The sequence below is a fragment of the Aphis gossypii genome, unplaced genomic scaffold (genome assembly GCF_020184175.1).
Source record: "Aphis gossypii isolate Hap1 unplaced genomic scaffold, ASM2018417v2 Contig00751, whole genome shotgun sequence".
Taxonomy (NCBI): domain Eukaryota; kingdom Metazoa; phylum Arthropoda; class Insecta; order Hemiptera; family Aphididae; genus Aphis; species Aphis gossypii.
Window position 1 is genome coordinate 1 of NW_026083264.1, and position 14,187 is coordinate 14,187.

Genomic DNA, 14,187 nt, shown 5'->3' on the forward strand with positions numbered 1-14,187 from the left:
TAACAATTATAATAATATATTATGTACTTACATATAATTATAATAATTTATTGGGAACAAATCTAGTTCAGCGTCCATACGAATTTTTAAATTTTATTTTGTTTAATACGTTCGTATATAGTTAAGCATACTGAAAACGATAGGGAAGTCTGAATTTAGCGGTCAGACTTAATTTAAAGTTATAGCTAATTGAAATTTTTGGTATTTTCATACGTATACATCTAGCGTGGTGCCTCGCTCGGACAATAAACTTCTAAACATCCTTCGACTTGTTATATAAAACCACTATGAGTGTGTCAGAATTATTTTTGCAACAAAATGTTTAAAACATTAATTTACCTAGGTTTCAAAAAAAAAAATTAAAATTCGTTATACCTAAGTGCTGTAAACTATAAGCGTTGTACATGGGCGAAAAACACCGAAAATCGTGAACTTCGGTAAGGCTACACCATAAATATATTAATATAGACTAATATAACTTCATGTACCGAAATATTGCTTTGACCCAAATGCATATCCAGGGTGACAAAGTTGCAATATATGCAAAAATGTTTGTAGTAAACCAATATATAAATGTAGCAAATGCATGTTGTATTTAATATTAGAGTAATTTATCAAAACATGTCGGTTGGAATCTAATTTATTTCTTAGAAGAAACGATCTGTAAAATAAATACTGCGTAATTGACATATTTCACTTGTTATCAATTTCCATGTAACAAATTTGAACAGTGGTAACATTTTTATTAAGTGCATTAACAAATAATAAACAATAACTGAAAGGTATTAAAAAAAAAAATAATTAATTAACACACAAAATTGATCAATATATAGTACAAAATATATACTTATTAAAGAATATTATACCAACATAGTACATACATTTTTAAAATACATTTAACAAATTCATTAACTTAGGCTATTATTGAAAAAGAAATCAAATTTGGAGAAATGTTCATTATTGAAAAGTAAAATTCTATTAATTTGTTTAGATGTGGTAAAAAGTAGGTGATTTTGGTGTCTAATGTTGATTGATGGAACCTTGGAACTGGTTTCAACCAAAAGCTCAAGGAAATTGATAGAATTGTTTAACAGTTTATATATAACTAAAGAACCGATTTTATCTCCCCTTGTACTTAGATGGGATATTCTAACATGGTTCTCAATATCCGAAATGGGTAGACCAGACATATTTAATTTGAAATAAATCATTTTTATAAAACTTAAAATTTAATATATATCAATGTTGTCAATATTAAACTATATATAGTTTGTCGAGCATAGGCGCAACTTGGGGGGACTTGGAGTGGCTAAGCCCCTCCAATATTAAATTTAGCCCCTCCAAAAATTTGTATTTAATTGAAGTATTAAATCCTTCATTAATTATCTAACTAATCTACTATAACAGTAAACGTTGTTTTTAAGAATTATTTTATTAAGTTAAAATATGATTTATTATTAAAGTGTTTTCCATAGTAAATATCGATTATCGGATCCCCTCACAGAACATAATTTTATATACGTTTAATGTAGGTAAGTATTACAAATTAGTAATAACTATATTATATTAATAATAACATTTCGATTTGTCTAGAACAGCGGTTCTCAACCTTTTTAAATCCTCGTACCACTTACACAGTTTAAAATTTTTATGTAGGTACCACTTGACAAAATAATGTTTTATTTTCTTATCAAAAATGAATACGTTGTGAAATTTATTTTATTAGGAACTACAAAATTTTGATAATTTAAGCATTTAATGCATAAAAATAAAATTAAATACTCAAATACTTACATATATAACAAAATAATTGTTATATTTAATATTATTATTAATATCAAATAAAACAAATAATATTTATTGTGAATAATGATCTATATTCTATTTAATTTTTTTTTTATAGTTTTTTACAGTTACAATAACTAAAGAACTAAAAACAGTACCCTAAACGTTATAATTTGTTTTAGTAAAAATAATTTTCATTTTAGTAGGTACCTAATAGAATAGATAGATGTATAATTATAATATAAAATATATTAAATGTAATATATTAAATGTAGGAAAGTGAGTGAGAAAGAAAATGATAAATATATTATTACATAATATAAGTAATGTATTTTAAAGGTATTTAAACAGAAAAAAAGATATGGGGGAGCAGAGCAGTGGCGCGGCTTGGCTGTCATAGGGCAAAGTTGGGCAGTGCCCAGGGGCCCCACAATATTACGTGTATATTTTGGGAGGAGGGGAGGCTAGTTTAGCTTATTTAACTACACCACTGGAGCAGAGCCACCCATTCTGTTTCATTTAAATATGTATACTGTATAGCACCTCCAAGTCAAAAACTGAAATTGCGCCTATGTTGTCGAGGTTTCCAATTATTATGTTTCAAATAAATGAGATGGTTACTTTGAAAGTTTTGAATGTTTAAGTTTAAAATATAAAAATAATAAATTAAAAATAAATATTTTACTGAAACTAGGTGTATTGATGACAGTCATTGATTAATAATAGGAATTTTGTTACTTTACCGGAAACCCTTTTTTTTGCAATTTCTTTGTTAGACTTATGTAGTTAATTATACTGAGAACGATGATGAAGTCAGAATTTGACGGTCTGACTTAGTTTCGAAGTTATAGCCTAATGAAGTTTGCTATTTTGCGATTTTTACGCATTCACGCATTACTATAGTTTACTGCCCTTTTACGAATATTGATTCTTTTTTTTTGAAACATATGTATTTCAACTATATTTAAAAATGATGGTACAAAAATAAATTCGGGTAAACACTAAGTTTTTGAGTTCCTTGTTAGATCCTTGTTTACCCGTATTCGGAAAACGTTAACTGCCACGATGGTGGGGTACGCTCGCGGGGTCGGATCGTTTACCATTCCCTATTTCACGTATTAAACCACGATTATCCCACTGTTGCATTTCGAAGTAATTCATATCTATTTTTAAAGTATGATTTCCAATATTTTGTTTATTTTTGTTATTATAATGAACATGAATGGACATGCATGAACAATTAACAATATATTATTATAATAATAGTACAAGGGGGGTATTAAAGAGGGGTTAAGAAAAAAAATAATAGTATGACAAACAAATTCACGATTATCACAAACGTCAAGAGTGAAAGACAGAAGACACGTCGTGTATTTTCAATTTTGTACTTGACTCGTTTATAACTTGTTCTTAACTTTTTTATAACTTAGTAAGACTCATAAGTTGTATACCTATTTGTATTTACTTGCAAGTTATTGAAGTGGCATTTAAAATAACATTCATCAATCAATTAAAGTCGTAATACTCATTTTCTCAATGAATCCAAAAGAGCATGATGGTTTTCGTTATAAGTACAATGGCGGTGTTAAAAATGGTGTTCGGTAAGTTAATTTTACTAATATTACTACCTACTTCCTAGATTATTACTTATTAGATATTATTTGAAATGTAATATAATAACAATTTCAGTTTTGACTATTGAATTTTCTTAATAAAGAAATCAATACATGTATCTAGGTGCTTAAGAACTATTTTTTAAGTCACTTACGATACACTAATCTGTTTTTACAACATATTTACAATTTTTTAATCCACGAGTCAATAATAATATAATAAATAAATTATACTAGGTAGGTACAATAGGTACCATATAATGATTTTTTCACCATAGGTTTGCATGCATATTTTGATTTAAGAAAAGCATATTTTGTTAATATAATCACATTCAAATTTGAACATTTTGTGTTTTTATTATGCAAAAAACTATACCTAAAAATACTTTAAAGTAGGTGCATTTAAAATGATATAGGTGCCTGCTATTTAATACTGTAAAATATATTATACAACATAGGGTGGAATCATCAGGATTTTTTTTAATTTAATTTATTCTATCTTCGGTCATTGAAAAAAATTTAAAATTGAATCATAAATACTTCATAAGTTCACTAATAACTGGTTTGAATTTCAAAGTCTTAAGAACATTGAATGAGAAATTTTTATTAATATTTTAAAATTACATTTTTTCTTTCTATGGTCATATTAAATCTATCTATGACCAGTCATTTTCCCCTTATATGGCCACTGTAAAAATATTAATTGTTATTTTATTACAAAATTAATTATTAATTTATATATAACAGGAACTTTTATTTTCCAAAAACAAATTATGAAAATACAACAATCTAGTTATTTATAAGTATCTATACTTAACATTTTGGTAACTTATAAAAAAAAAATTAATCCAATTATAAATATTTGAACAAATATATAAATAAAATGAACAATTTTTTAACAATATTATGAAAACTAATACAAATTCAATATGTTCTCCATCAGAAGCTTCAAAGTATTGTACTTTTACTTCAGTTTCAGAAACTACTTTAATAACTGTGGCCATATATTATGTACAACATTTTTTTTTACCTACAGGCTTACATTTTACTAGTATATAGTCACCAGATTTTAAGTCTTGTTGCAAATAATTAAAAACAACTAAATATGTGGATTACACTGAATTTAACTTACTTGATGGTACAGAAACAAACATAAATTTATAATTCCAACACAAAATTCAGAAACTCACATATTTTTAATTCTTAACGATTTTGCTAAGCGATGAATGAAAAAGTGATAACAAAAATATTGAAAATATTTTTACAATATTCTCAACCTTTTTGTAATAATTGTTATCCCCCAGTTAATAAATTATATGATGAGGAATCAATCAGGTAACCCCATTTATCTTAGTTCAAAAATGTATTATTGCTGCGATAAATAATCATTACATAGTTCAATAATAGTTACTTGTTAAACGAAACTAATAGAATCATTAAAAATAGATAGTTTAACCTCATTAATACTTAAAATGCATTGAAAAAATCACTTTAATTTTGTTTCAATATAATTATCAAGTTCTAAATAGATGAGTCTCATAAAATAATTTATTAAATATTTTTTTTATAAAACTGTTTTATATGTAAATATAGTTAACTTACCAATTGATAATAATTTAGGTATTACAAATATTATTTAAAAAGTTATTTTTAATATAGCACCAGGGGAAGACGCAATTGTTGCAGAACTACTGAAAGAAGGAGGAAAAGAACTAATGACACGACTGAAACGACTAGTAGATAATATATGGAAACAAGAAGAAATACCAGTAACATGGCACATGTCAGTTCTATGCCCGGTTCACAAGAAAGGAGACGCTATGGTTTGCCAGAATTACAGAGGAATATCCTTACTAAACACTTGTTACAAATTAGTTTCGAACATCATACTGAACCGTATCAAGCCATACACAAGGGACATAATAGGGGAATATCAGGCAGGCTTTACGTCAGGGAAATCTACAGTGGATCAAATCCATACAATAAAACAAATAGTAGAGAAAAGTCACGAGTTCGACATAGATGTGTACCTACTATTTGTTGATTTCAAACAGGCATATGACTCCGTAAATCGAGGTAGATTATGGAAAGCAATGACCCAACTCGGAATCCCTACAAAATTGGTGAGATTGATAAAGACATGTGTGCAAAAGTCCAAGTGTATAGTTAAGTTCAACGAAGAAATATCTGAAGATTTCTCAGTTGAAACAGGTCTTAGACAAGGAGATGCGTTATCCCCCACATTATTTAACATAGCCCTAGAATCGGTAGTGAGAGAAGTACTTGATGATGATGTCACGGGCCTAAGAATTAGAGGAGGACACCAAATCACACTAGCTGCGTATGCTGATGACATAATAATTATGGGAGAAACCGAAGAGGACCTAAAACGGTCGGCAGAAAAACTAATAAGTAGAGGAAAAGAGATTGGACTACAAGTTAATGAAGGAAAAACGAAATACTTAATAGTATCACGTAGAGAACAAGTACAAAATTCGTTAGTAGTCGGTGGATTTACCTTCGAAAGGGTAACAAACTTTAAATACCTGGGAGTAGATGTTAACCAACAAGCAAACAGCCATGATGAGATTAAAAGGAGAATAACTGCAGGAAACAAGAGCTATTTTGCGCTCGTACCTATATTTAAATCAAGATTAATCTCCAAAAATACAAAAATAAGACTATATAAAGTACTCATTAGACCTATAGTATTGTATGCTTGTGGAGCATGGGCATCAACAAAGTCGGAGGAGAAAAGACTACTACTATTTGAAAGGAAAATACTGCGAAGAATTTATGGACCCAAAAGAAACGAGGAAAATGTATATGAACGAAGAACTAATGCAGAATCAAGGGCAATGTTCAATGAGCCAAACATAGTGGGAATACTTAAAAGCAGACGAATAAGCTGGGCCGGGCATGTATGGAGAGCGGAGGGCCAAACAGTATATGATGTCACAATGTGGAAACCAAAAAAAAAACGACCGATAGGAAGGCCAAGACAGCGATGGACAGACCGGGTTAAAGAAGACCTCAAGCTCCTGGGGATTAGAGAAGGAGAACAACTGGCGAAGAACAGAGAATTGTGGAGAGGTGTAGTAGAAGCGGCGATGGACCTTCAAGGCCCGGAATAAGCCTAAAAAAAAAAAAAAAAAATTATTATATACTATAGTATACATATACTGAAGTAGGTACAAATTACTATTTTAGATGTAATTGAGCTGCAGAACATTATTGTTGGCCTACAGCAGAAGCTTCAATGCGTCATGCACGAAAAAAAATTGTGCCTGCTTTACCAATAAGCATTAATGCATTGGCAGATTATCTTGATCAAAACCCAGAGCGTTACACTTGTTGTGAACAAGCGTTTTATCAAGATGGAACTGTAGATAATGATGGTAAAACAACAATTATATTTGGATGTTCATCACTTATCAGTGATGTTGTAAGTCAAGGAGGAAACGAAGTTCATGCTGATGCAACTTTTAAAGTTACAGTCCAGGGCTTATTCTAAGGATTTTTATCAACTACGCATTTTTAAAAATAAGCCTATATAAATAAAACAGTAATAATCTCGAAATATAATATCAAACTATAGTTAAACATTTTTAGTTTCAATGTGGAATAATTTAAAATTTAACGTATTATAAAAAAATAATATCAACATTCACGTTTAAGATATTTTATTTTAATTAATGTTCTTTTTACTTTTTAAAATAATATTTATATACATAATACTTAGCTACTTTGTACAATGTTAGAACATTCTTTTTTTAATTTTTTGTTCAGTTTGGTCTTCAGTTTGGTCATCAAATTTTCTTTTTCTCTTTTTATGCCTGTGTTTTCGTTTTTCTTGAAAATCAATTAATTTTATATCTTTTAGAGCTTTTCCATCAGTACCTTTAAGTTCATCTTCGAGTACATCTACCCAACCTCCAACTAATTAATCGAACTCAATGATTTAATTTTGTTTACAACTGACTCAGTATGTTTAACAAGATCCAAGTCTGTTATTTTATCACTTTGAATAGTTTGTTGATAACGACTAAAAATGGCCAATACATCTGCCAAAAATGCTAATAAAAAAATAGTGTCTTTATTAGTTAATAATAATAAAAATCCATTGAACTCTTTCTCTTTGGAATTTTGCATATATATAACCAGAGCTTTCCATGAAATTAATATTGAGTTAGGTAACTAAATTAAAAGAAAATTCTGTCCATCGCACTTGAAAAAATGTTGGTATCCTTATTAGCTGCAAATTATTTTCCTTAGACAGTTGTTATAGTTCTCTAGTTCGAAGTGCTGAGTTGTGGAAAAAAGCAGAAATTCCTGACAACTTGCTTACGATATGAGATACTTCTGCTACGGTAGAACTTAGTCCAGTACCGGATCTAGGGGGGGGGCGATCCGGGGCCCATGCCCCGGGCGCTTATATAGAGGGGCGCAATTTTCAAATTTTAAGCTCATCATTTTTATTACATTTAATTTTTTTTTTTAATTGAATCTTTTTTTTGGAATTACACAAGTATTTCAAATTAAATAGTTTTAATTCAATATAGTCGCACTAGTAATGATTAAGAAAAGACATTCGTCATATCATATCATATTATACTTTCGATTTTATGATTTTACTGAAATAGCCAAAAACACAATCGGAGCAATCTGCAATTAAGATAAACTAATATTGTACACTTGTATCGGTCAGTCGTAGACGAACTAATTGGACAGCGATAAGCCGATAACCAAGCATTGCGTATTCATGTGTGCGTATTTTCTGTTATTTAACAGTTGTATTTATTTATTATAACATTGTTTAGCGTTCACTTCACTGCTCACTGGACGGTATCTAATGAATGTTACAGTTTAAGTATAAGTGTTTAAGTATATTTTTTTTGTGATGGAACAGTCTAAAAAAAAAAAATTATCTGGATGTGAGTTTCGGAAAAAAGCTCTCGAAAAAAAAAAAGAAAATAAGCGAACTTCGGCGTATTTTCATAATTGGCTGGGTAATACTAACACACATTGTAGCACAGGTTAGAAATTATTTATAATTATTATTCTATATTATAATTATTATTAGATCTGTATTGTATTATAATAATTAATGACGTAATTTAGTATTAGTATTATTTATTACTATCGATATTATAATACGTACTATTTTAGAATTTAATACCTAACCGCGAATTTAATACAGGTATAATTTCTAAAATAATAGTTTTCGGAAAACAGTGAATTAATATTTATAATATATTAATATTACTATATTATATTGAAATAATACAGTACAATAAATATCTAATATTTTATAGAAAATGAAGAAAATGAGAATACTGAGAAATGTAGTTCTGGGGTAATTGTCGAGGAAATTAATTCTAATCATCAGTTTCAATCAATCAATCAGTTTTGTCCTGACTGTGATAGAGGTAAGACGTGTGTTCTTGCTTCGTACTATTACTAAAATTAATATTATCTATACCGGTTAATATCTTAGTTTATATCATAGATATTAAAGAATGGATAGGCCATTTGTGCTTATCATACGGGCATGAATTAGAAATAATTTTGAGGTTATAGAGGTCTTAACAGAATTAGGATTAATTATTTAAAAATTATTTATATTATTATACAATAAACATATTACATTTTATAATAATAATATTTTAATAATTTATAAATTCCAATATCTATTAATTGTCTATACATCCATCAATGATAATAATCACAAAATATAATTTATGATAAGACCTCTGCTAGAGTGAGAGGCATTAATAAAATCTGTCCTCTCTCTTCCCCATTCCGGCACACTTCCCTCTATACGATTAATATAGCGATGGCCTATCCATTCTTTAATATCTATGGTTTATATAGTGTATATATACATTTTTCTTCGTTTCTACTCATACGCTAGTATATTATCTTATTTTTGTTTCGTCTATTGATCGATATCTTATCTAATTTGCCGTAATATATAAAATGCCGTTAGAATGTGTGAAATGCTGCGATGCATTAACGAAAAGTGAATCTATGGAATGTTCTATTTGTAATAATGTGGCACATTACTATTGTGTGGGATATACGGAAACGTATTTTAATAAAATGACTAATAATACTAAATCTAAATTTGCTTGTTCAAACTGCTCAAAAGTTAATCAAAAATCTCCGAAATCAAAGTTAAATGAACCAGTGTCGTTAAATCCGAAGTCTGTAGAAAAAAACATTGAAGAGCTTATGAAATCAGTTACATTTTTGAGCTCGCAGTTTGACAATTTTAATGAAGAAATTGATAGTGTTATTATAGAATTGAAAACTATTAAATTAGAAAATGAGAAAATTATTAATGAAAATAAACGTTTGTCCGAAGAAGTTACTATATTAAAACACAAAATTGATTCAATTGAACAACACAATCTTGGTATAACAGTTGTCAGTAGAATTAACAGGCATACCTAAAACTCAAAATGAGGATTGTGTTCCCATTATTGCAGAAATTGGTAAAAAAACAAATACGGAACTTAATATTATTGAAGCCTACAGAATTCATTCTACTATGTTAAAGCAAAATATAATAGTAGCTAAACTAACTACAATTGAAATGCGGAAAAATTTAATACGTAATGTAAATCGTTGAAGGTAACTGCGGATATGGTAAATAGTAAATGGGCAAAGGATAAGGTGTTCATTAATGAGCGGCTTACTAAATTCAAAAGGATGCTTTTTTCTCAAACCAGGTTAGCGGCTAAAAGTAAGCAATATAAATTTATATGGATATCTAATTCCGATATTCTGGTGAGGAAAATGAAAATTCAAATATTATAAAAATTAGATCATCTGATGACGTTTCTAAGCTTTGATTAGTTAATATTTATAATGTTAAAATATCGTTAAATTAATAAATTAATTTTCTATGAATAATAATAATACGCTAATTGTAGATAATATTTTAAATTGTATTTATGTTGACTCTTTAGTAGATATACCTCTGTCTAATGATAGTTTTTCCGTTTTTCAAATTAATATAAGTAGTATTAAGGCACATTTTAATGATGTTGTAAACTTATTAGGCTCAGTAAATAATCTTTTTAGTGTTATTGTATTATGTGAAACCTGGCTTCTGAATGATTTTGAGTTTAAATTAAATGGTTATAAAACTATTAATTCGTTAGGAACATTAAATAAATGTGATGGCGTAACTGTATTAGTAAGAGAACCTTTAAACATAATAGCTGTTAATACACAAGTATTAAAAAATTGCAATTCATTACACATCACTCTTAAAATAAATAACGATTTATTCCATCTATTTTGTATTTATAGATCTCCTAATGATAATATAGATAACTTTATCAATAATTTAGAAATTTTATTATCTAGTTTGTCTAATAAAAATGTTACACCAACCATGCCACAGTCTCGACAACTTTTTATTCTGCACATAATTGTTCAAAATCATGTGAGTTTTAGTTATAATTGATTTGTATTTTAACTTTATGTGGGGGAAATAAATATGAATAATTATAAAAATATTTAAATTATTATTTCAGCCAATACCCATAATCTACGCATTGATGGAGTCCAAGACGGAAGCAGCATACACTTTAATGCTTACAAAATGTAAAGCTTTATTTCCTTCCATAATACCTAATTGCATGATGACAGATTTTGAGACAGCTTTGCAAAATGCATTTGCAACTGTTTACCCTGAAACTGTTGCACATGGTTGCTGGTTTCACTATGTCCAGGTAATTAACAAATAATGTTTATTTGTATATATATATACATGTATATAATTATTATTAGATTCTGAGAGTAGCAATTAATGAATTGATTTTACAATGTGTTTTTTTTTAATTATAATACTGGCCCTAAAACTATTATTGTATACTTTCATGTTTCAATTTACTATTTTCTAGGCATTAATAAAAAATGTTAAAAGACTGGGTCTAGCACAATACGTGAAGGACAATGTACAAGCCCAGATCTGTTTAAAAATGTGCGCTGCTTTAGCATTATTGCCGGTGAACAAAATTGATGAAGGTTTTCAATTAATACGTCGCCATGCCATAGATAATAATGTTAGATTTGCTACATTTTTATCTATTATTCAAAGTATGTGAAATTACTTAGGGATATTTTTGTTTAAATATGTAATTCTGTAATATTATAAAATCAACTATCTTCGATTTAAGCTATTGGCTACGGAACAGAGGACCTGACGTTTTTTCTGTATATGGTTTACCTAAAAGAACCAACAAAAATGTTGAATGCTTTCATTCCCAATTGAAGGAAAATTCCGAATTCTTCATCCTAATTTATGGACATTTTTAGGTAATTAAATCACTATATTCTAAATTTATAAAATCATATGGGTATTTGGTAAATTATTATTAAATATGGATTATAGATGTACCCTGGTAAATATATTTTCATCAAAGCTAATTTTATATTTCTTATAGAACACTTGAAAAATTTGAACAGCAAGTACCATGTGACTGTAAAACAACTAGCACTAGGACAGAGAATATCTCGTGCTGTTAAAGTTAAATATTTACTAAACTAAGAATTTTAAAATCTACTCAGCAATTTGACCTTGGGCATATAACATTAAAAGAATTTTTACTACAATGCTCACACAGTGCAGAACGTTATATCCGTGAAGAAATGAACTGGCACATAAATGTAGAACAAGGTAACCCATTAGTAATAAAGTTTAAACCAATTTTATAAAAAAAAAAAATGATACATGTTTTGAACACAGGTGTAATAGAAGATAATGAAGATGAAATAGCTGTAAGAGTCGAAGGTAATGTTTTTTTTTTTTTTTAAGTATACCTACTTATTAAATTTCGAACCTAATTAAATGTTTTTTTTTTTAATTGTGTTAAAACAGATCATCAACCAGAACTTCCTGAAAACATAGAGGTTCCCGAAAACAGAGGTTCCTGTAAACATAGTACTTCCTGAAAACGCTGAGCCAGAAGAAGTGCGTGAATGTAAGATATCCGAAAAAAATTATTTTCCATATATTTTTGATATTGTAAGTTATATACTCTATTAGGGGATGAAAGGGATTTTTTTATTCCCGAAGATTTGGAGTTGGTTAGATGGCAGAAAGAATACGGAAATGATGAATATCCAGATAATATTCCTTATGTCCAAATTGATCGAAATCTCCAAGTGAATCTTCATAATGAAGAAACAATTTGTGTTGTGTGCAGGGATGGGGCTAGGTCTCATGCATCTGTACCTTGTGGACACAGAGTGTTGTGCGTAGATTGCGCAGACCAACTATGTAATAATCGTTGTCCAATTTGTAATGGAGAGTCCACCGGTGTCATTCGCATATGGCAATAGTATTTTTTTTTTTTTTTTTAATTTATTAATTTTTGACTTAACATAGGTACCTTCAACTTTAAATGTATGCTTAATAAATTGTGTTTTTAGACTTCATATTTTGTTACAATTATTACCTAGTTTTATATACACCTATTACCAAGAAAGTATCATTGAATATAGAGTTTATCAAGGAAGTGTTCTGCGTCCTATTTTGATTATATTCTATAGGTAACTATTAAATATTAATTTTGTCAGTGATTTATAGATGTTGATGGATTAGTTATTTTATATCCTGATGTAACCGGCTTGCTTTTCTCTGAATAAGTCATGTAAAGTGGCTCATTATAAAGCCACTGTCGCCTGTTGGTGTGAACTACAAAGTTTATCTATGCCTAAATTTGATTACTAAAGTATTAAATACAAATGAAATATTGTTTGATTCTTCTTTAAAACTTAATAAAATCCATCTTAAAAAAATGTATAGTAAATAAAACAATAACTATAAAACCATAATAGGTAATAATATAATATACATAGGAAAAACGTATTTGCTACTTCATAAGTTTTTCATTTTTTTTTTTTTTGCTCCAATAATTTATTTGATTTTGGACATAATTGTAAACCAGGTTCATCAAAGTTAATTACCATGTAGCTATCATTTAATATGTCTAAACTGAAAATTGAATGCTCTTTTATAGCTGCTCTAACTTTTGAAATAACCTCAGTATGCATTTTTGCTATATCTTTGTGTCTATAAAATAATTTAAACCATACACCGTTTGTTTCTGAATGGATTTTTTATTTTTAAATCTTTTAACAACTTTCATATCGAGTCTTTAACATTTTCTGGGTGTACAGAGAAATCTTTAGCCTGTGTTAATGTAGTTTGAGGACCCATTATACGACATAAAGGTACAGTATTGTTTACTTTATTACTAAGTGTAGATTTTTGAATATCCAGCTGTTTCTTTATGAACTTGATGTAGTAACTTTTATACTTTTAATAATAAAGCTGACTGTATTTTGTAAATCAACCTCAGTGTACTGGAATCTTACATTAGTTTTTTTTCTCACTACATCATTAACAGTCTATGTTTCAGAGCTATTCATGTTTCAACTACCTACAAATGAATAAATTTAACTTGAAAAAAAATGTATTTAATAAAGTTAGCTGAAATTTCTATATCTTTATAATCAAAAAGAGAATAAGAATAGTGAAAATTTTTTTAAATAAAATTAATGTTCATTTACTGTATGTAAATATATTAGGCACAGATTCAATAAATTAAAACAGTTCATTATTTGATTAAACCTCTTTTAACCAAATAATATAGAGTTTGCCTATATGTTACTCCTATTATACTATTATTCCTGAATATTACTTTCCCATGTAAATATATTCCTGGTATTTAAATTCCCGTCGATTATTTTCCGGCTTAATATTTTCCCA

The 14,187-nt window shown here is 28.3% G+C and overlaps 1 protein-coding gene and 1 pseudogene across 1 annotated transcript; both read left to right on the plus strand.

Annotated features, from left to right (window-relative positions):
* The first annotated feature begins 6,627 nt into the window (after positions 1 to 6,627).
* LOC126555220 (uncharacterized) lies at positions 6,628 to 12,197 on the plus strand (annotated as a pseudogene).
* Positions 12,138 to 12,755, plus strand: LOC126555216 (baculoviral IAP repeat-containing protein 3-like). Its single transcript, XM_050210174.1, has 3 exons — positions 12,138 to 12,204; positions 12,292 to 12,345; positions 12,460 to 12,755. Exons 1-3 carry the CDS (start codon positions 12,138 to 12,140, stop codon positions 12,753 to 12,755), a joined length of 417 nt encoding a protein of 138 aa, XP_050066131.1.
* The last annotated feature ends 1,432 nt before the right edge of the window (positions 12,756 to 14,187 follow it).